The 24644-nt window shown below is 41.9% G+C and overlaps 1 protein-coding gene across 2 annotated transcripts; it reads left to right on the forward strand.

Annotated features, from left to right (window-relative positions):
- Positions 1 to 167: 167 nt before the first annotated feature.
- oxsm (3-oxoacyl-ACP synthase, mitochondrial) lies at positions 168 to 8639 on the forward strand. Of its 2 annotated transcripts, none has more exons than XM_063184906.1 (8): positions 168 to 231; positions 3445 to 3587; positions 3939 to 4125; positions 4463 to 4723; positions 5742 to 6092; positions 6297 to 6406; positions 7219 to 7304; positions 8077 to 8639. In XM_063184906.1, the coding sequence occupies exons 2-8, from the start codon at positions 3499 to 3501 to the stop codon at positions 8430 to 8432; spliced, it is 1440 nt and encodes a 479-aa protein (XP_063040976.1). In that variant the 5' UTR covers positions 168 to 231; positions 3445 to 3498; the 3' UTR covers positions 8433 to 8639. The 2 variants fall into 2 exon arrangements, with proteins under 2 accessions (XP_063040976.1, XP_063040977.1); XM_063184907.1 differs by lacking the exon at positions 168 to 231 and adding an exon at positions 245 to 399.
- The last annotated feature ends 16005 nt before the right edge of the window (positions 8640 to 24644 follow it).

The following is a 24644-nucleotide window of genomic DNA, read 5'->3' on the forward strand; positions in this document are numbered from 1 at the left end:
AATGGAATACACAAAGTGTGTTCAGTAAATGTATTTTGCATCGTGCATTTTCACATAATCGATGTAGACATTTTGTATTACTTGAAATTTCTTGCTTGTTTTGAGCCGGCAAACGTGTGCGTGCCACGCAGCTCCTGAAACCTCCACGGGCGCCCGTGTTGTCATTTGCAAACATGACAGTTCGTGGCGGCGTGTGATGTGTAAAGCGTGTGAAGTTGTTGGGGTTTTGAGGTATGTTTAGAAAGATATATTCTCTTTTCTACTTCCCTGTTTGTAATTTGATGGGACTGGCACGATTTGCTTCTCTTAAACTTCTAACTTGAGTCGAAGCCAGACTCGTACCTCGCTGTCTACTGAACACAAGGACACGCATGAAATTGACTCTGCAGGGTTAAAGGGGTTAGAATCTCATGTCAGTCACTCATAAACAGACACCACATCACTTCAGTACTTAGGTAATTGCTTTGGTTGCCAGTGAGCTTTTGGATTGAGTTTAAAACTCTTCTGATAATTATAAGTCACCAAGTGGCGTAGGCCCTAAATATACTGTAATGCTTGATCATCCTAATAGATGTCTTAGGTCTTCAGATTGTGCATGATAGGGTCAAGTCTACTAGACAGGGTGAAATGGCATTTTGTCATTAGGCTATGCTGCAAAATGCTGGAAACAGTTCCCTGTCCCAAATGAGAACTGCCCAACAGTATCTTGTTTTAAAAACAAATTAAAAACAGCTTTATTATCCTCTGCCTTTGGTGATAGTTAATTATCTACTATCTATAACACAATAGGCCATAATAGGCCTATGGTTTTGTCGTGCACCTGCACAACGTTGAAGTGGAATTTGAATGGAATGAACAGGGAAGGCTCCTATATTGAAATAAGTTGCTAAATTGACTGATCAACTGATAACCAGAATATTTGTGAACCATTTACTTCCCACAAATTCAGGATATGACTTTTTTTATGTCTAACTTACTCTTCATGACGAAGGTCACATGTTAAAGTGTGAATAGGCCTGAGAGTTGTGGTGACATATTTCCCAGGTGCTGCACTGTCCTTCAGTAAGTTCTCTGAATGTGACACACTGATGGTGAGAGCCATTGAACTTCCTGGTTAGTGTCTGGGGCAGCCGTGGTCTAATGGTAAGGGTTAGGTTTGCTGGTTCGAATCCCACCCTTACTTCTAGTTCATGGATGGGCACTCATGCCCCTCCCCCCCTCACTCAGTGTGACCCTTAAAACAGGTCTTTAAAAAATAATAAATGACAAGATTTTTTTTAAACCACTACTGAATTAATCTGTTGTAACTAATTATGGGTGGTTGACGTTTAAGGGCGTAACGCAAAAAAAAAAAAAGATTATCAAATTCCTAAAAAAATGATGGATAAAAATTGGAAAAAATAGAAAAAAAATAAAGCACTTAGTGGTCTGTGGAATTTTCACCTTATTTTTTGCCATTTTTGGGAAAATGTGTCCTGAATCAACACATTGCATAGGCATGTCACACCGCAGGAAAATGGAGTCACACCACAGGGAATTCACTGCATTATGGCCATTTTAATCCTTTTGTATACATGACTGACATCTGAGCTCATGCTAACTTGATAATGATATTGTGTTTAACCTTAATATGCGTTTTCATTTATAAAAAACGTTTTTTCCTTCTGTAAGAGCAGTCACACCACAGGACACCATAAAATGAACCTAAGCATTGCGTGACAGAAAGATTGCAATATGAAGACATTTTAAGAGGTCAAGAGTCACCTTAAACTGCCACAGCACTCTCCAATAACTGAGGTACTGACTGGTTAGGAGCCAGTCTTTAAGACCCTTGTAGTTGGCCTTGCAGCTGCCCATTCACAAACATTGACATACATGTCACCCCACAGGACGCAATTTGTGTTACGAAATTGAACTTGTAGTTAATATTACTGTCTTGAGTTTTTTTCACATTCACATATCTTAATATAAAGTTAATATTTATGCAATCATGCCAAATGCTTCATACATTATTCAAAATGTTGTTGGTTAATTTATATATTTATTATATTCCTGGTTTCATTAAAGGGACACTGTGCAGGAAATGGTCAAAAAAGGTACTGCAACTATGCTGCTCATTGAAACTGGGCTGCCTATTGCCATATTTCATCTTCACATGAAAGTTTACCAAGTAATAAACAAATATTTTCTAGTATGGTCCAAGTACAGTCATTTTTGCAGCTAAAAATGGCTATTTTTGGAAATTCAAAATGGCGGACCATGGAGAAGATCCCCCTTTTCATGTATGAAAAGTGCAATTTTTCCAGTCATAATGAAAACTTAGAATTTGATGCTAGTGGTAAGTATTCATGAAAAAGGTAACATTAGTGAATGGGCAGCATGAATTCTGGAAATAAACAACTAAAAATCTCACACAGTGTCCCTTTAATGTTACAGTCACACCGCAGGATATTTGACATACACCTTTACATAAATCTTAACAAAAATGTTTCTTCTCGTCTAAGACTAATATGAAACATAATGCACCACATCTTCTTTCATTGACATTTGTTTTTTAAAGGAAAAATAACAGTTTTGTAGGTTTTTAACCAATGTTACGAAAAAACAAGACGTCACGTCTCCCACCCTTATACTGTTGGCCGATAGAGAACACTCCTATTCTTTCCAAACAATATCGGCGGTCAGTGAGCAACCACCTGCACCTCAAACTCTGCGAGTTGTAGTCAGGTCCGTGGTCATGTGGCCCTCCGATGGTGGCGATGAAAATATGTTGCCCTCCTTATCATGAAAGTTGCCCATCCCTGTTCGTTCTAGTTACACCTCCATCCATGGCTCAAGTGTCATTCAACAAGGCTCCAATGCCCTGAGACAAACATGAACCGCTTTGGATAAAAGCGTCAGCTAAGTGCAATGTCATGTCATGTAGCCTCTGAAGGCAGAATCATAAGTTGATAATGTAGCCCTCCTCATCTGGCGTGCATTTCTCAAAACCAAAGTTGCTTACTACTTTAGCTACTTTGTTGTTTTAAATGCATTTTCCCATTGGCAACTACCCAAGTTGCTAACAGGCGAACAACTTCTCTTTCGAGAACTGCACCCCTGTTCAGCTGGGTGGTCCAGTAGAGCAGGGATGCCTTCAGAATAGGGTGGCCAGATGTCCGGCTTTAGGAGTGATAAAAGGAATGTGAGGGGAAATTGGGAAAATCTTGCTATTGTTGTCAAATCTTAGGGAGTGAATCAGATGGGATCTGGCATTCCTCACTCTAAAACTGATTATAATTCAGGAAATTGTGTCTGAAAAATTAAAAAAAAATCAGGGACTCACAACCCCCGTCCACATAATATCCTCCTTTTTGGTGTTACGGAAATGTTCACTTCAGAAACATGTTTTATCTGGATAAACATTGAGTCTGCAGACACACATGCCCTCTTCTTTATTGACAGATCTTTTCCAACTTTGAAAATGAAGTGACCACACGTAAAGCAAAGGAAGAGAAGATGTCTGCTCAGTGCATGCAGAGAGCCATGCTGCTGCGGTCCCTGCCTCACCGTCATCTCTTGGTTGTGAGCCCATATGGGAAAAAATGGTAAAGAACTTATAAGAATTATATATATATGCCATGTATGATTTACTCCTGAAAGTGGCCCCTATTGGTGTTTTCTCCTACAGAATTATTTGATGTACTCTATGTATTATGTGTGAAGCATACAAAGAAAGTAGTTGTATCATACACATTATCTATAGGCCTATGCCATGTACAATTTGTACTCTATTCATACTAGTTTCACCAACACCAAAAGGGGCCATTTCAGGAGTAAATTTACCAAAAAAAAATGTTTATCTGTTTTCACTGTCATATATACATATTTTAGAATTCATTAAAACTTGTATCATCTTACAATATCCTTTCCATGGACTGTTTGTGTGCTGGTTCCAGGCCCAACCACCAGAGAGGCTATGGGTCTGCTTCCCGGATGCGGCCCCAAAGAAGGGTGGTGATTACGGGCATCGGGCTGGTGTGCCCCCTGGGCACGGGCACCACTCTTCCCTGGCAGCGCCTCCTTCAGGGAGAGAGCGGTATAGTCGCCCTGGACGCAGAGGAGTACAAGTCGGTTCCTTGTAAGGTAATTTTTTTTTAAATTCCTTTCATTGTTATCCCTTTGCTTTTTATATTTTTATATTTTATTTCATATGCTTTTATTTTCATTAAACCTGTTTTCATGCTTTTTTGTGTAGCACAAACACACAGTCTCTGTGTATGAGATGCGGTACACTTGCCTGTTTCCTTCTGCCTGCAGGTGATAGTCAGGCTGCTGACAGTCATGCAGGATGTTCTGCACTCTTTGTAGACAGCGTGTGGTGTAGATGGCACTTATCTCTGAGAGAGGTGTCCCAGTAATTGTCTTATCTCTATAATATAATATAATCATAATCTAATCTAATAATGATATCTACTTCAAGGTGGCAGCGCGGGTGCCCCGGGGCGAGGGCGAGGGCGAGTTCTGGCCCGAGCGCTTTGCCAGTCGCGGCGAGATCAACAGCATGTCCCCGGCCACTGTCATGGCGGTGGCTGCGGCGCAGCTAGCCCTGGAGGATTGTGGGTGGCATCCCAGCAGCCCCCAGGAGCAGCTGGAGACGGGCGTCGCCGTGGGGATGGGCATGGTGTCGCTGGAGGAGATCGCACGCACGGCCACGGCCTTCGAGACGCGAGGCTACAACAAGGTCAGACGCTTCATTTATTTTCATCGTTTATTGGACTGGATGGTCTGAGAGAGTGACAGTGGGGAAAGTAGAGGCAGAGAGATGGGCATTAGGGATGCAAATTTTGGAATTGCCAGTTGATTGACCTTATTGATCGACTTACAATTAGTTGATAAGTGAGATAAAATGATACATTTAAATTAATTCATATTTATATTCTTTAATGAAAGGTGATTGAAATGATTTAAGTCGATTAAATGATTAATTGTTGACATTCCTAATGAGCATGGATCTAAAGTGCTACTATCGTACCTGTTGTCCTTCGCCGTTCCGCAGGTGAGTCCTTTCTTCGTGCCTGCTTCTTGGTCAATGCGGCTGTGGGCCATGTCAGTATAGAAAATAAAGGTCCGCAACACTGTTGAATGCTCCCAAATATTTAATGGCACAAAGCGCCACATAGTGCCATTAAATATTTGGGAGCATTTAACAGTGTTGCGGACCTTTATTTTCTTTTCAGTTATCTTACGTTTGGTCCAGCACCTGTGCCACTGATGTGCGCGCATTCTTTGACTTTCCACTTCAGTATAGAGACAGTAATTATATTATTAATAATAAAATTCTAAAGTGTCTTGTATTATTTATTTTATTATTCATTGTATTATTATTGTTCTTCTTGCCACACACCTTGGTCATATAGTACTGGCTAACTACCGTATTCTAAATTATTACTGTACCTATTGTCCCTCACTGTCCTGTAGTTGAGCCCGTTAGTGGCTAACTATTCTGGGTTGCATTTCCCAAATACGTAGTTCCCAGCTACGTTAGCTACTTTGTTGGTTGCAATGCAATTTCCCATCGGCAACTACCCAAGTAGCTAACTGCTAACAACTACGCTTTCGATAAATGCTCCCCTGAATTGTCTTGTGTTATCCGCCAGGTGAGCCCGCTAGTGGCTAACTATTTTGAAGTGTCTTGTATTATCCACCAGGTGAGCCCGTTAGTGGCTAACTATTCTGAAGTGTCTTGTGTTATCCGCCAGGTGAGTCCGTTCTTCGTGCCGCGTATCCTTGTCAACATGGCGGCGGGCCACATCAGTATTCGCCACGGTCTGCGGGGCCCCAATCACGCCGTGTCCACCGCCTGCACCACGGGGGCCCACGCCATTGGGGACGCGGCACGCTTCATCGCCCACGGAGACGCTACGGCGATGGTGGCGGGGGGAGCGGAAGCCTGTGTGGGTCCGCTAGCGCTGGCGGGGTTTGCCCGGGCTCGAGCGCTAAGCACCAGCTGGAACCAGCAGCCCCAGCTGGCGTCACGGCCCTTCCACCCCGAGCGCGAGGGCTTCGTCATGGGGGAGGGGGCTGCCGTCATGGTCCTGGAGGAGTACACGGTAAGTGTCAGCGGCCCTGATTGTATGAATTGTTTTACTGGATTATCACAGAGCATATTCATTGATTGTACATTACTTGTGAATTACAAGTTATTTTATGGGCATTAATTGATGTCTGCTACTAAAAAAAAAACATAATTGACCGGAACCGTATACAAGTTTACCCTGGAATATAAACACCTTGTTTGTTTTACGGTGTTGCAGCATGCGATGGCGAGGGGGGCGCGGGTCTACGCTGAGGTGTTGGGATACGGGCTCTCTGGAGACGCTAGCCACATTACGGCTCCCACGGCCGACGGGGACGGAGCGCTCAGGTGAGAGAATGCTGGACGGACAGGTGTGATGATACGACAGTCAGATGTAGCGGGTGGGGTGTATATCGACGTGTCACCCTGAGTGGGAGGGCTTTCTGACAGAGATGGAGCACTGAGGTAGGAGAACTCTAGCCTGGTTTTACCAGACCACATGAATTACTTTGTAATTAATTTTTGGTCTGGATTCTCAATGCACTGGAGCGCTTGGGTGGGAGGAGTGAGCTAAGCTCTGTTTTGAAATGAGTGGACTGTACTATGCTAAGTATACAGTGTACACAGGGCTTTTTGACGGGGACATACGTAGCTCTGAGATGAGAGAATTACAGACAGACAGGCAGCCGTGACTTAATTCTTAAATAGTTGCTGATCTTGTAATTGTCGGATGGCATGTAATTGCCTGATGCCATGTCATCCATGGCTGAAGTGCCCTTACTCCAGGCACTGCAACCAATAACCCTGTTAATGACTGTAAGTGGCTTTGGGTAAAAGCTTTGGCTAAGTGTAGTGTAAGGTAATTATAAAGTTATTTCTAATGCAATCTTACCTCCAGGTGCATGTGTAATGTAATTGTAATGTCATCTGTAATGTAATGTTATATGTAATGTTATCTTTAATGTGATGTTATCGTCAGGTGCGTGTGTATTGTAACTGTAATGTTAATTGTAATGTAATATGTACATGAAATGCTATCTTTAATGTAATGTTATCTTCAGGTGCATGTGTATTGTAATTGCAATGTTATCTGTAATGTAATACAGTATGTACATGTACTGTTATATGAAATGTTATCTTTGATGTGATGTTATCTTCAGGTGCATGGCAGCAGCGGTTAGGGACGCAGGAGTGGAAGTGTCAGATGTGACCTACATCAATGCCCATGCCACCTCCACTCCACTAGGTATGTACCCATGCCACCTCAACCTCCACTTGGTATGTACCCATTGCCCCAAAGTCAATCCAATGATGACTCAATTCTGGACCTCCTCTCTAGGGCTGCACAATATCAGAAAAAAAAATATTTAGAAATGTAGCGGTCTGCCGGTCTGTGTGGGGGTGTGGCTTCGGTCATGGTGGACTTCTTGCGCATTTGTTGATATTCAGCCAGTGATTGGACTGCACCGAAATGTTTTACTTGTTAGCGATAATTAAGTAATTTTCACAATATGCATATTGCCACTCTTGATATCGCGATTTTGATACATTTTCGATATACTGTATTGTGCAGCCCTACTCCTCTCTTCCCTAGGCCCAGAAAAGTGACTTATTCATCTGACGTTGCGTAGGGGGCTTGGATCCCATCCCTGATTGCTCTTGTTTCCCTCTGGCATTAATAAAATGTCCACCAGGTGATGCTGCTAAGAATGCCTGTCCCCTGGCCAACGGCAAGTGTATTCTACTCTACTCCACTAGGTGACACTGCTGAGAATGCTCCTATTGACCGCGTCTTCTCCCGTCAACCGCTGCCCTGACCAATGCCAGCTAATAATGCATTCTATCTATCTATCTATCTATCTATCTATCTATCTATCTATCTATCTATCTATCTATCTATCTATCTATCTATCTATCTATCTATCTATCTATCTATCTATCTATCTATCTATCTATCTCCATCCATTCATCCATCCATCTATCTAATTAATTACACCTATTCTACCCCTGTCCACCAGGTGATGCCGCTGAGAACGCCGCCATCGAGCGCCTCTTCTCCCCTCACCCCGCTGCCCTGGCTGCGCTGGCCGTGTCCTCCACCAAAGGCGCCACTGGGCATCTGCTGGGCGCGGCGGGCGCACTGGAGGCCGCCTTCACCGCACTGGCATGCCACCACGCCACACTGCCCCCCACCCTCAACTTGGACCGCACCGAGCCCGACTTCAAGCTGAACTACGTGCCTTGCTCTCCGCAGCCCTGGAGGACCCAGGAGGGGGAGGGGCAACAGCAAGAGCAGCAGCACCGCCGGGTTGCACTCACTAACTCGTTTGGGTTCGGGGGCACCAACGCCTCGCTGTGCCTGGCCAGCCTCTGAGGAGGTGTGGCACAGTTTCTCTCTCTTTTTTTTTTTTTTTAAGAAATGTCACACTCTCGAGTGTGATTCTTGGATTTTATTTTAGTGTGTCTACTATGCTAAAGAAGGCTTAGGCCGAAACTTCTGTCTGTCATGACGCTGAATAAGGTTTGGACAGAAACGTCTGTCTGTCATGCTAACCCGCTAAAATAAAATACAAGAATCCCACTCGAGAGTGTGGCTTTTCTACAAGAAAATGTACGGATCTGTTCGCTCGCACCCGCCGAAGGCCTCGTCAAAAACAGTTTGAAGTTGAGCACACTTTCTGAGAAAAAAAGGTGTGGCACAGTGCCATGAGGCTGATGAGAAGGGGCTCGTTTTTTGATGGCGCATTCCTGCAGCCATCTACAGCAGGCACATGCCCACTGCACAATTACAATGCACTAGTTAGACATTGTGCCCACGAAGCTGTTGATGGCTGCTCTGCTGTTGAAGCTGTTGACTTCTGCTCCGCATCTACAGGGGTTGGACAAAATAATGGAAACACCTGCCATTTTAGAGGGGGAAGTTTCATGGACCAGCCTGTTGGCCAATCTTCATTAATTGGACATTGCACCAGTAAGGTGACGTGTAAAGATTCAATTAGCAGGGTAAGAGCACAGTTTTGCTCAAAATTTTGCAATGCACACAACATTATGGGTGACATCAGAGTTAAAAAAGGAGAAATTCTTGGTGCGCGTGTAACTGTTGCATCTTTGACCGAGCCAGCAAGTCTTTGTGATGTATCCAGAGACACGGTATCCAAGGTAATGTCTGAATACCATCAAGAACAGGATTAACAGTGGATGCAAGAAACAAAATATTTCAAACAATGCAAGTTCAGTTCAGAAAAAAAAGTTAAAACACAGAAGTGCTGCGAGGATCCAAATTCTCAACACAGGTGCTCAAACAGTCTTTGTGGGTGGTAAATATCAAAAAAGAAAGAGGAGGAAACAGTGGTTTTCATTATTTTTTAAGGACTGACCGACATATTGAAACCTTCACGGTCTTTGTCAGGGTCAATGCAATGCAAATTCAGTATTTTGAGTTTTGAGTACAGGGATGTGGAATGAATTATGTGTAGGTGTCTTGTACACCACACCTCAGCTCTCAGCATATTTCTGACCCTGGAAACCGTTTGATGCGGTGGGTGGGGGAGAGATTCCTGGTTGGCCTTTTTTGGAGGAGGGGAGGGGGAGCATTTGCTGGAATCTTCACAGCAATGAGGTGTGTGTGTGTGTGTGCGTGCGTGCGTGCGTGCGTGCGTGCGTGCGCGTGTAGCTGTGAGGTTATACATTTCAGAGAATTGATACATTTAAGACTACTGAAGAACTGGGAAGGCCACCTGCGGGTCAGTTATTGTCAACACGTTACTTCATGACAAGTGTGAAGGCAAAGGCCATGATTTCACGACGGATTATACCAGTGATGAAATTGTGAAATTTTTAAATAATAAAGATAAAAGTAAAACAATCTAAGGCCAAATGTTATTTCTGTCTGGACTCTGAAAAACTGATATCATTGATATCATTTACACATTATATTTTTTTCTATCATACACCACAGATCAAAATTATGAAGAGCCCCCATTGACAATCACTAGGTTGATGTCTAGCCAAACTGACAGAGGAGATTAATGGTGAAATACAAACGTTTGTACATTAATACATGAATGGTGAAGTACATTACATCTGTAGTATATGGTGAAGTACATTACATTACCACCAGGGGTTGCTAGTTATTCACAAATCATTCTCAGGGTGTACAGAAAGCAATACCGGTACACAGGTTTCCAGGAACTTAATATTCTAACCTTAGTATTTATTATTGCTTTGTACTTAACACAGTTAGTGTCATGCATCACCCCTGCTGAAGCAAAGGACTTCAAAGCAGGGAAATAATAAGAAAATAATATGAAATTAACTGCAGTTTTTTTCTCATTGGCCAACAATCTTTTGTCTAATCTTCAGCATAATTTAATACAGTTAGCACACTGTGGGCCTACGAGAGTTTCCCATTTCTTGCAGCTTTCAAACAATATTCAGTCAACAAATGCATTTCTATCATGCAGACCTTTGACAAACCCCAGAGGCTTCGTTGTGTAAAGGGGACCACTGTTATTTCCCTGCATTTCTTTTCAGATTTAGAAAGGACATTCACAACATAATTTAGTATCCGTGGAAACAGAAAACAAGAGCAGAGCTACCAAACAACATTGTAATAACACATTGTATAATATTTTACCACTCACTGTATGTTGCAAGAGATCATACAATTCTACATTTCATTTTTTAAAGATTTTTTTGGGGGGGCTTCTATGCCTTAATTTGGGACAGCACAGTGAAGATGGTGATAGGAAGGAGTGCGAGACGGGAGAAATCAGCAAATAAGCGTATTATTTTTGTACTATTTTATATTAGTTCTTTATTCATTATAAATCAGTACTACTGGTCAGCCTCCATATGTAAATTATTTAATAACCAACTTTAAAGGTGTACTGCAGGTACTGCAACTATGCTGCTCAATGAAACTGGGCTGCCTATTGCCAAATTTGATCTTTACATGAAACTTTACTAAGTAATAAACTAATATTTTCTAGTCTGGCCCAAGTACAGTCATGTTTGCAGCTAAAAATGTCTATTTCTTGACATTCAAAATGGCAGACCATGGAGAAGATCCCCCTTTCCATGTCTGAAAAGTGCAATTTTCCCAGACATAATGGATACTTAGAAATTGATGGTGGTGGTGGTAAGTATTCATGAAAAAGGTTCTGGAAATAAACAACTACAAATATTACACAGTGTTTTAATGTTGAAATGATTTTTTATTTAGAAAATAGTGTTATATAGTAAAATAATAAGTAAAAAAAAAAGCAATGAAAAGTTGAGATACAAGGTTAGGTTCCTGTCTGACAGTGGTGATTTGCATTGCTTGTTCAAGAACTTTACTTTTCACAAACTTGACTTTTCAATGAAAATGCACCACCATTGCTGGCATACCTATGGGCTTTGAACACCTGCATTGTCTTTTTCATAGAGGTGTGTCGTTCATGAACGAGCCGGTTCTTTTGAACGGCTCCCTGAAATGAATGATGGGAACCGGATCACAGCTGGGGGAGCCACTCGATCGTTATTTTGTTCATTTTTCATTCATTTTAAGCACGTGACCTCAACCAGAGTAATTCAATTTGGTAAAAAACGCAATTGTTTACCTCAAAGAGAGGCAAAAATGGTCTTTAGAAGCAGGAGAATAATCAGTTGTTGTTTGGACAAAATTACCTTGAGATGGAGTCAAAATATTACACTCTTAACACGGAATACATAATTTAAAAAAGAGCCGAAAGAGCCAGTTTTTTGAACGGCTCTTTGAAAGGAATGAGCCACTAAGATCCGGATCCCGTCAAAGAGCCATAAATCCCATCTCTACTTTTTCACTCACTTTGACATGATGGGCTTTTTTATCTTTGCAGATGAGAATGACAAGTATACAGTGATTGCTTGCTTTACATTAGATATTGAAAGGGAAAAGTCCCAACAAAGTTGCCAGAAGCTGCTTAATAGCAGGGAAACTCAACAAAAAAACACACAGGTATAACAAACAACACATTTTTTTCAAAACAAAAGCCCTTCCATGGGCATATTAAACAATGCACCCTCCCATAGGTGTGACAAACAACATAAACATAAAATTCAAACAAAAGAAAAACAAAAACTATGCATGTGCCATTGATAGTGTACTGTCACTTCTTGAGGATGTCAAGCGAAGAACTACACATTGACATTCAACTGAAAATGAAAATATACAGCCTATAATGGGGTTTTGACAGCCTCTAGTAGAATGGAGGAGGTGGCTTGCACACCTTGAGTCTTTGTTTGCGTGTGCATCTCAATGGAAATCACTTGAAATCACTTGAAAATTATAGAAGAAGCGCAACACGGCCACAATTATGGTCAAGGTTTCAATGTGAAAGCTGAGGTTTTGTTGACCGAAACGTCAGCTTTCGCATTAAAACCTTGACTGTAATTGTAGCAGTGTTGCGCGTATTGACAGCCTCTAACATCCATTATTTCCAGAGGTCATCCATAAAGTTCAATTTTTCTCCTTTTCTGAAGTTCTTTGATGATGGCATACTCAAAGTTTCCCCCATGTATGCCTGTTCTGTAGTTTGGTTTGATTGTCTCAAAATAGTGATTCCAGTTGCCGTCCTTGTCAGCTCCGAATCCATACACTCGGACCTGGAACAAGAAAATAAAGAAAATAGGCTAAATAAAATAAAACATTAGCCTCACAACCTCACATCATGCCACACAATGACGTGCCTATATTTGACAAGATAATGAGCAGGGTTTAGGCCTACAGTATTTATTTACAGAATTGTACAGTAATTTACATTGTAACAGGTTCTATGGTACTCACTGTGCTCAATAGCCCCTGTACTTTATTTTACGGCAGACAAATGACAAAGTTAAAGAGGTGTCATTCCGTTTGAGTTTTCTGTATGTTCTGCAAAATTATGGGTCATGGTTAAGTTAGGGCAGTCATGAATGAGCGGTTAGGGCAGTGTCAATCTTGTGGGTTCCCGGTTTGAGTCCCGACCTAGGTTGTTGGAGGAAGTAATTAACCTCTGCTCCCTTGGGGTGCGGTTGCGTGACGACTTTGTATTGAGTTGTGCAACAAAATCGATTCGGGCGACTACGTAGACGCGATTACCGCGACGAGAGCGACAGTTTGTAGTTGAACCCCTGGGAATATCATGCAAATTAGCTATGACGCGGTTCTGCGACAGCCGCCACAGCCACTGGGAATGTTGGAATGCGTGCATTCTACTTTTAATGGACATACTGTAGTCGCTTCAATTGCTCTTAGCCTATCGCTTTTCCTGCACAGAAGCGATTCTCTGTTGCCTGAATCTCGTCGCGTCCGGTGTATTCACCCAGTAAGAATGAACACGTTAGCCTCGCACCTTAAAACACACTGACAATATTTTTTAACCCTTTTCCATCATGTTGACTGAAATCAAAGCAAAAAGAAGAGTTCTTTCCCTCAACATTGTCTGCAAAATGACCATAGGTACCGAATTACCGTTAACTCACCTTGTCACAGATATGAAGAGCCATTATAAGAGTCATGAATCCAGTGGACGGATAGTCACCATGTTCCTGCAGCCACTTGTGATGTACATACTTCATGAAACTGGGGCTGACCACCATTACCTATGGAGAGGCGGTGGAAATAGATTTCAGTCAGGTAAGGAAATGGAACAGTTTGTAAGTACAACAATCTTCGCAAGTATTTTCAGCCATTCAAGGGTGTGTTTCCTGACAGCGTAACCTACGCTGGTAACCTAGCCTACTAAGTTGCTAAATGGATAGCAACTTTGCTTTCAAGAAACCGGGTGTAGTAGGGCCTAGTTCGGTTGAGTATAACTGCACAGTGTATAGGCCTACACAAATACAGTCCCAGGAAAAAGTTTGTACACCCTTTGAAATTTCTTACCTTTCTGTCAAAATTGGCCATAAAACATGGTCTGATCTTCCCGGAAATCACAAGAAGGAACAACCAGAGTCTGCTTTAACTAATTCAATCCAAACATTTACAGGTTTTCATATTTTCATTGGCCATAAGATGTAAACATTCACAGGACAGCAAGGCGTAAGTAAGTACACCCTTGCATTCAATAGGTTTTAACCCTAAGTTAGTCGCAATAACCTTAACCAGATGTTTCCTGTAGTTGCAGATCAGATTAACAAAACAATCTGGATGTATCTGGTCTCCCTCTTCTTTAGAAAACTGCCTCTCGTCAGCAAGGTTTGTGGGGTGTCTGGAGTGCATAGCTTTCTTGACTTCATGCCATATAATCTCAATTGTTTTTTGTCAGGGCTTTGACTGGGCTATTCCAGAATGTGTATTTCATTATTATGAAGCCATTCTAAAGTCGATTTGCTTCTAAAGTATGGGTTGTTGTCATATTTCAGCACCCATCCTCTTGTGTGCTTCAACTGTGTGACAGGCTATGTGACTTTTTTTCTGTAAAATATCTCGTTAAACTTCTGAGTTCATTGTTCCACTGATAATAGCAAACTGAAAAGGGCCTGAGGCAGCAAGGTAGCCGCATATAATGATGCTCCCGCCACCATAGTCAAAGGTGGAGATGATGTTTTGGTGAAGGTGTGGTTCTCCAGTTCTCCTCCAAACATGACATTGTGTGTTTCCCTGAACAATTCAACTTTGGTTTCAACGTTGGTCTACAGAATATTTTGCAGTAATTCTATGAAGCATATAAATGCTTTTTCGCAAACCTCAAAGGTGCAGCAATATTTTTTGGGACAGAAACCCCATTAATTTTAGATTGGCAGAATGAATCCCATTTTTAGCTATTCTTGGTTACATCTCTTCTGAGTATGGTGGCGGGAGCATCATTATATGCGGCTACCTTGCTGCCTCAGGCCCTTGACAGTTTGCTATTATCAGTGGAACAATGAACTCAAGTGTATTGTGATATTTTACAGAAAAAACGTGAGGAAGTCTGTCACACAGTTGAAGCACACAAGAGTATGGGTCCTGAAATATGACAACAACCCATACTTTAAAAGCAAATCGACTTTAGAATGGCTTCATAATAATGAAATACACAGTCTGAAATAGCCCAACCAAAGCCCTGTCAAAAAAAAAATTGAGATTATACAGTATGGCATGAAGTCAAGAAAGCTATGCACTCCAGACATCCCACAAACCTTGCTGACGAGAAGCAGTTCTCTAAAGAAGAGGGAGACAGGATACAAACAGATTGTTTTGTTAATCTGATCTGCAACTACAGGACAAGTCTGGTTTATGATATTGCAACTAACTGAGGGTTAAAACCTACTTAATGCAAGGGTGTACTTACTTATGCCCTACTCTCCTGTGAATGTTATGGCCTCATGACCAATAAAAATATGATAACATGTAAATGTTTGGGTGGAATTAATTAAAGCAGACTCTGATTGCTCCTTCTTGAGATTTCCGGGAGGATCAGACCATGTTTTATGATCAATTTTGACAGAAATGTAAGAAATTTCAAAGGGTGTACAAACTTTTTCCTTGGACTGTATATATATATATATTTAACTTTAACGGAACAGTATCATCTATTTTTTCTTGTCTGTTTATGACCTGGCCGGTATAATAATGTGCATGATTTTCATAGTCACAAAAAAGATATGCTTTAATACCACAAACAGAAAAAGTTAATTGTATCAAACAGTCCAAACACCATGGGCAGTCATGGGTGAGCGGTTAGGGCGTCAGACTTGCATCCCAGAGGTTGCCGGTTCGACTCCCGACCCGCCAGGTTGGTGGGGGGAGTAATCAACCAGTGCTCTCCCCCATCCTCCTCTATGACTGAGGTACCCTGAGCATGGTACCGTCCCACCGCACTGCTCCCCATGGGGCGCCACTGAGGGCTGCCCCCTTGCATGGGTGAGGCATAAATGCAATTTCGTTGTGTGCAGTGTTCACTTGTGTGCTGTGGAGTGCTGTGTCACAATGACAATGGGAGTTGGAGTTTCCCAATGGGCTTTCGCTTTCTTTCGCTTCGCATAATGTTTATTATGTTAAAGGATAACTTCTGGTAATTTCAATATGCTGTTGTATTGCTCACGCTACTGTTGACTTGTCAGTACCCGGTGATGCTGCATTTTTCGACTCTCGTCCCTTTCGAGATCTGAGATATTCTAGTGGGGGCAGACTTTGTTTACATTAAAAACTTTCTGGTAACACTTAACCAACTTTCTTAACATAGGCCTACTCCAAATATTATCCCTAGCTGTCTGCTGATGTTGCATAACCTTTTGGATATTATGGGGAATAAATCAAGATGTTTTTTTTTTTTTTTTTAATGAAAACAAACGCCTGCTCCCATTACAATGACCAGGACGTCGGTAACGGCTGAAAAAAAAACCTCAGGTACTGACAAGTCCAGGGTAGTGTGAGCATTACAACTGTATGTCGAAATTGTCAGAAGTTATCCTTTAATGTCAATGTTGCTATGCTAATCCGACAGGAGTTTACTTATATCAGCAAAGCTTGAAGTGTTGCCAGATTGGGTGGTTACCTGGTTAATTGGGATGGCCGCGTGCGGGTAAAAACGTGAAAAATTGGTAATTTGGCATTTTTTTTCGGCCGTTTTGGGCCCATAGAAGTCAATGCAATTTGTTGAAATTGGGTGATATTTACCACCTTTTGGCGTTTTTGAGAACCTTTTGGCCGGGATTTGATCAGACACATCTTCTGGCAACACTGAAAGCTCGAGGGGAAGGCTACAGGTCGTGTAAATACTGTAGGTGACTCACCAAGCTCATATTTGCTCGAATGGATGATTTCACTGGTGTATTTGCTCTTTGGTATTTAAGACAGACAAAAAGAAAGTTAGACCATTAGTCATGTGTTCAATTCATTACATAACATTACCTTGCTTTTATCCAAAGCGACTTACAGTTACATATTTGACACGGCACTGGTTACAGTCCGTGGAGCAAGCCCCATAACATGCATTTGGTGAGGTAGATCAGCAGATCCTCATGTATTTCCGCTCAGCTTTGTGAGCTCACACAAGGGTCTGGAGGACCTTACGAAAATCGACCATGGTAAACCATGATTTCATGTTTTTTTTTAGCATGGTTCTGCACGGTTTTTGGTTTGACTAGTTTAACAATAAACTTAACCATGGTTTTACTCTGAAAACTAACCATGGTTTTACCACGGTTTATAATTATTCATTAAATTATACTTAGCTGCCGCTTTTTAGATGCGTCCTAGCATCTCTATAATAGGGTATGTCCGTCCGTCCATCTGTCTGTTAGTCAGTTTACTACAGTAAAACCATGGTCGATTTCCGTAAGGGTTGCTCCCAAACCAAAATGCAGAAGAACGAATCAGGATCATTGGATTTCCATAGATATGATGTAGTCAAATTTTAGTAGAGAAGAGGGAAGATAAATGAAATGTAATTGTTTCAGAAACAATGTCCTCTCACAAGGACTTACTCATCGACATTGATTCTGGAATTTTAACTGTACGCCTAATTTCAAATCTGTGAGTAGTCTCGGGGGGGCCCAGGCCACTTATACCGTCTCCCACCCTTCCTGAGAATTTCACCCAAGACTCCACATTTTCTTACTGACCTTGGAGAAACATTGACATGTTGACCCAGGAGCAACATTATGTCACTGACCCTGGACGAATGTTACTACGTTGACCCAAGAGCCATTTGTTTACTTTATTCAAGGACCCCAGTGTCTAAATTTGCTGGCAGTTTATTTCCTTTATATCCAATAGGTATGCTTCCTATTTGCACTTCTTTTTCTTGACTATCTACAACCACACTAAATTGGCTTGGGAATTTCACATTATTGGTCTTACATACAAATTTGCAGTGGTCAGTCAGTCCCATAAATATTGTGAATTTGAATGGGCAGCATCAATTTTGGAAATAAACTAACATTATACCTCCATAATAATTTTGTTCCCTTTTTGTATATTCAGTAGGCTATTTACTTACCGAGTGATGGTGTGTGTGGTGAACACACTAACCAACCATTTCAGATCCACCATCTTGAAGGCAAAAAAGACCAGGTGAGTGGAGTTGTCCATGTCAACAGCACTTTCAGGGTAAATAATGCGGTGAGTAGTTTTTGTTCCAACATCCTGTTCATAGCCTTCAGTGGGACCTCGGTTTATTCTACATGTTTGAAAAGTTGAAGACAGATGTATCAAGCTGTGTGTTTGATCAAATATCTATGGTATGGTGGTCTAATATGATAAGAATATAATGTTCTTTTAAAAAATGGGTCTAAAGCGAGTCTGATCTGGGAGAAGCATGATGATTGTGTTCTCCATACACTGGTTTCAATTCCCCCTTACCTGAAGACAAAATCACTGTTATCAATCATAGGGCCATAATGGGAGTTCTTGAGGTTTCCAGAGTTGCCGACTACAGAGCACACCCTACAGCGTTCAGGACCAGCGTCCATGTACATCTCCTTGTCCGGGATGATTTGGAAAATCTCATCCACAGCTCTTTTGTACTCGTCCCACCCTGAAAGGGTTCTCTGAATATGCTGTAAAAACACAAATACACTTACCGTCCACTTTATTAGGCACATATTTACACACATTAGACACACAAGTGCTCATTGACGCAAATTTCTTTTTAAAAAAAAAACAGCTTGCCAAGTATTGTTCAATATCTTTTTTTTAAGTGTTTTTCTTTTTGGCTTTTGTGCTTTATTTAAGATATAGTGACAGAGGGACAGGAAATGAGTGAGGAGAGAGAGACGGGGAAGGACTGGCAAATGATCCAGGGTCGCCGGCGTAGTAACATAGTGCCCTAACGGCCTTGACGCAAATTTCTAATCAGCGAATCACATGGCAGCTAGCTCGCTACCTTGATTGGCTCTCTAAAGCTGGGCTTACACTGTGCGACTTTTGCCCCGATTTTGTGCCGATTTGACACTCGCACAACTTTTTGGGAGTAGGGCCAATTTCTTGCTAAATCGCAGGTCAATCGTGAGTCTCGCATCACACAGTGTACATGGGGTAACGACAAGCGGAAATCAAAACTGTTTGAAATCCTGGTTGTGGCTTGTGCGTAAATCGTACAGTTAAAGCAGTGCTACGACCCGATTTGACGCTTCACATGAACAAATGAATAGGGCCGTGCGATTCGCTGTTGAGCGCGACCTCATCTCCACCTCAGGTGCGCATGTTCCCTCCTCCGCAGACCGGGGAAACATGCCTGTCGCCTGTTGGCTCGCATCTGACCGTCGGCTCATATAGTGTGAGGACGTGAGTCGTGAGATATGAACTTTTAAATTGCAAAATTTCCTTGTGCAGTGTGAGCAGGAGCTTAAAGGGGTACGCCACTATTTTGGGGCTTACTACAGTTAAAATCGTTGGCTGGGGTTAATAAAGGTGGTAAAGTGTCTTATTTTTCATGTAAAGCGTTGTCTTGCTTTAAGACAAGTTAAAAGAGGGAATATGTCGCTAAACTAGTGAAAGTCAATGGATCCGTGTAGCATTGTAGCATGGGCGTAATAATTCACTCAGTGCAGATACTTGTGTCTCTCTGCAATTATGGATAGTTCTGACTATAAACTCAATACAAGAGAGCAGTGTGATGCAGTGGTTCCATGCCACAGTTGTCTCGATCATGGTGGGGAATGGGAGGTGCCACAATAATATGGTAGCTACCTCTTTTGTGGTGATGAATGGAGGGGCGGGATCATGGTAGTGTGGGTAGGGTGACAGTAACTTACTGTGGTGTGGCCACAGTAAACTACTGTGAGAAGATCACAGTAAACTGTGAGGATGGCCACAGTAAACTACTCTGAAATGAATGCAATTATTAGCCAGTAAGTTGCTGTGACATCACGGGAATATTTTTTACTGTATACAATGTCCAGACAAAGTTTCAGAGAAATGTTGAGTGTGCATAAGCTTATATGTTTGAGACATGGTTTTGTCTATGTAAATGACCATATTCTCTATTTAACAATATGCGTATGTAAGTTTGACTGCCTTTTAGCAAAACAATAAAATTCAAATTAACATTTTTTTTTTTGCTTTAGATGAGGGACAAATATGTCCAAGATGTAAATACATGTGAATGACCCCTAAAAATAATTTATATAGTGGTATTTTTGTATGAATTACCCCGCTCGGTCAGACTAGTCACAAAAACAGCCTGGTCGCTTGAGGGTTAACAAAATACAGATAGCGAATTCTAAAAAAAATAAATGCCTCACCTTCCACCACTGAAAAGTGTCCGGGCTCACGTTACTGATGTTTCTTGTCATCAGAGGGTGATATGATGCATTAAAACGGGCGGAGAACCAGGAGTCATTGGTGTGGCAGTCCCCACAAGGACACCGTGGTATTTGGGGAAAGTTGACTTGCAGGTTGATATACAGACATCCTAACGAAAAACTCAACAGAAGTAAAAACTGGGTTTTCCTGGATAATATCCAAGACCCTGTCCCCTGCTGCCCCATCTGCCAATCAAGAAGAAGAGTCACACACATTCACATCACATTACATTTAGCAGACACTTTTGAACTAATCGACCTACAAGGAAGACATTCAAGTTGGCACTCACAACTAATCATAATACATTTTTAAAATGTAAGAATGACGACACATGATATTACATGTAGCATATTTGTCTGATTTTTAAAAAGCAAGGGGGGAAAGAGTATCATTAAACAATAATTGTAGGTGAACTAAATGACCTACCTTGTGGTGATGAAAGGAAGTCTTCTGTTCTAGCTATAATCAGCTATACAAAAGAAGTCATGATTCACACATGAAGGATGAATTCACTCAATATTATTGTTTTGTTCAGCTATGCGAGAGAGTTTCGTCAGACTGTGAGCACCTGTTGTACTCATGGGACATGTCATGTGGGTGGAGGAGGTGTGTTATTGTTTGTGCTGATGTGATGAGACAAAAAGTTCTTTTCAGGGTTATTCAAGTTCATTTTCATACATTTTGTCAGTTTCCATCTCCCATTTCCAGGGTACAAAAATTGAGATACAATCACACAGTTTTTAGGTCATGTTTTTGCTGCTGTCATAACCTGGCTCTCACACGATGGTTGTGAGCTCACGAAGATGCACGAAGCACGAAGGGTCTGTGCGAGAGCCAGGCTAGAGCTGTCATGCCACACTTGCATGAAATCACTCTGTGTAGACCACTGGTAGAGTTACATTTGACCAGACATGCATCCACACACACACACACACACACACACACACACACACACACACACACACACACACACACACACACACCTTCTCTGTAGGGCCAGCTTGCATTTAGAAGCCCATGGCGTTTAAAAAAATGGGTGTTGCCTCGCCACAAAAAAGACAAAATGTATTTTATGCTTTTAAAACATTACGTTACAAACTGAAGGTTGGATGCGTACATTACATAGTGTTTGGTTATTCACTCAGCTTCATTTGAGAAAACACTGCACACACACACACACACACACACACACACACACACACACACACACACACACACACACACACACACACACACACACACACACACACACCTAGCCTACACCTACACCTACACACCTACACACACACACCCTGGGAAGTTAGCCAAATAAACACAGGGAAATACCAAAACTCAAACTGATATTTGAGCACAGTGAATTCCAGTCACAGTGAAAGGTAACTTGGACCATAAAAAGAACTGAGAAACGTATACGGTAAAATAGCTATTGTCTACCTCTCTTTTTTTGAGGGTGGGAGGAACATTTCAAGTGTTAAGACTGAGAGCAAGTGCTTTTCCAACAGTTACCAGTGGCAGACAGGCACAGAAAAAAACAGGACCCTGATTCTCGAAAGCGTCATTGCTAACCTGCATGTGTAGCAACATACCAGGTTGCCTATGGAAATGGCATTCCAACGAAATAAATTGCAAACTTAATAAGCAACACTATTGAGAAACGCACCCCTGAGTACAAAAGATAAATAAAAATAAAGGCGACATAAGAAATGACCTATGATGGAGCCGAGCAGCACAGACTGAGAGACTCAGAAGAATTAAAGGGACAGGACAGGACAGGAAATGGTCAAAAAAGGTACTGCAACTATGCTGCTCATTGCAACTGGGTTGGCTATCACCAAATTTGATATTTACATGAAAGTTTACTAAGTAATAAACAAATATTTTCTAGTATGGTTCAAGTAGAGTCTTTTTTGCAGCTAAAAATGGCTATTTTTGGAAATTCAAAATGGCGTACCATGGAGAATATCCCCCTTTTTATGTATGAAAAGTGCAACTTTTCCAGTCATAATGAATACTTAGAATTTAATGCTGGTGGTACGTATTCATGAAAAATAGCCTAGAAGTCTAGACGCCCCTAGCGACCGCAAATTGAATTTGCTCCCGGGGGCAGTCTAGCGGACCCCGGTCGTTTTGCGAGGCTGAAAGTTATCCGATGACAGGGCCAATCAAATCGCGAGGGGGGCCGGGCTACCTAGTAAACAGGAAACTTTCTAAGAAGAAGCATGGTGTCCGTCCGTGCTACGTACAGCACGAAAGTGTTTACTTAATTTAAAAAGCCTAGATGATAATACATTTCGTGGCTGACATGGATTGATGTAATAATACACCATGAACTTATCGGACACAAATAGATCTCAACACATTACCATTTGATCATTCGATGTTTTAAACTAGCTCGGTAAGCTAAGTTGAGCATTTTACAGAACCAGATAGTCGCACGCTATTATCAGACCACACTACTGTAGGTGTAGAATGAAATTGCGGCCCCAATTTCTAATAAGACACATGCCATTAAAAACGAGACATTTGGGAGCTTTGAAAGTCTTTGAGTAGCTTACTAAATAGATGGGATCGATAGTCTGGCTAGTGGGAGCGAGCTGACCGGGGAGCGTCCTGCGTTGGGAGCGACAATCAGGGAAAGTTATGGGTATACAGCTAGCTAGCTAACACCGAACATGCCATGTTGACAACAATCATAAATATAACCATTTAACAAGCCCCAAATTGCTCGACATTTCGCTGATTGATCAAAGAGGGCCATGTGGTTGAAAACGAGGCATTTTTGAACTGTATAAGTGAAAACACGATTTATTAGGAAACTTGTTTGTGGCTGTGGTCATCACACGCTTTCACTGCTACGACGGCTGGAAGTTGCCGCTTCAACTAAAGAGGCCCTCGCTAGTGGCTAGCTAACCTGTCGTCAATAACAGAGCTAGGTATCCAGCCTTGTATTATATGCCTGCCCCAAATTCTAATAAGATCCATGTCATTAAAAACGAGACATTTGGGAGCTTTGAAAGTCTGCAAGTCGCTTACTAAATAGATTGGGAATGACACCTAGTCTACCGAGCTAGCGGCTAGCCATGTATTAGTATACAGCTAGCTAGCTAACACCGAACATGCCATGTTGACAACAATCATAAATATAACCATTTAACAAGCCCCACATTGCTCGACATTTCGCTGATTGATCAAGGAGGGCCATGTGGTTGAAAACGATGCATTTTTGAACTGTATAAGTGAAAACACGATTTATTAGGAAACTTGTTTGTGGCTGTGGTCATCACACGAATTCACTGCTACGACGGCTCGAAGTTGCCGCTGCACATACAAAGGGGCGTGTCGCGTGTACGTTGTGAAAGACAGCTGTGACGTTACACAGAAGTGTGTGGGGATTGGTTGTTCCACCATCCTATTGCGTGACGTTGAGTGCTGAAGCAACCGTTTATCCCGCCCACACTGCCGCCCAGCCCTCCTAGACCCTGGTACAGCTTTTTGCTGTACGGGTCTGGCTGCGCTAGGCTACATGAAAAAGGTAACATTAGTGAATGGGCAGCATGAATTCTGGAAATAAACAACTAAAAATCTCACACAGTGTCCCTTTAAGGCAGGCCTACCTACATCAAGGCTAGTAAGCTAAGGCTCAGGGGTGTGTTTCTCAAAAGCCTGTAGTTGTTAGCCAGTTAGCAACTTGGGTAGTTGTCAACATGGGCGCAGATAGCGGGGGGGACGGGGGGGACATGACGTACCCAGATTTTCATTCACCTAGATCCGTCCCCCTCACCTTTTTGGAGAAAATATCTGATTTCTGCCTTTGCATTTTGCAATGTGTGAAATAGCGCCTCCCTGGACCATTCACTTTCATATGTGGCAAAAAAAAAAACGGTATTACACCATATATATAAATCTATTTTTTGATTGGCTAACAGCCACTGAAGTCCCAGATTTGAAGCGCCATAAACAGAGCTGGCTTTATGAAGGAAGTGGAGCGAAGAGCAGACGTCATATTTACATTACATTTTTGGCTCAGACCAGTTGCTTGCTTTTATAATTAAAGTTAATCTCGAGGATAGTCCCATTCTTGCTAGCTATGATGTGGATTACAAAAAATGTGGAACGTGAATGATGATGGTGGAAACGCATGGATTAAAAGTTGGGATAAATAGTTCTACTGCGGTCAAGACAACTTTTAAGGTAAGGTCAATAATAGGTTCATGTCCGCTGTGACGCTGTTTGTAGCCTAGTTGCTGATGTTAGCTGATGTTAATTGTTCAGAAGGGCTTTTTGGTCTCTTTGTCGCCTGTTTTCGAGTGAAAAGACATGCCATGACAGCTGTCAATCAAGTAGGCTAGC

This window comes from Engraulis encrasicolus, chromosome 20 (assembly GCF_034702125.1).
Source record: "Engraulis encrasicolus isolate BLACKSEA-1 chromosome 20, IST_EnEncr_1.0, whole genome shotgun sequence".
Lineage (NCBI taxonomy): Eukaryota > Metazoa > Chordata > Actinopteri > Clupeiformes > Engraulidae > Engraulis > Engraulis encrasicolus.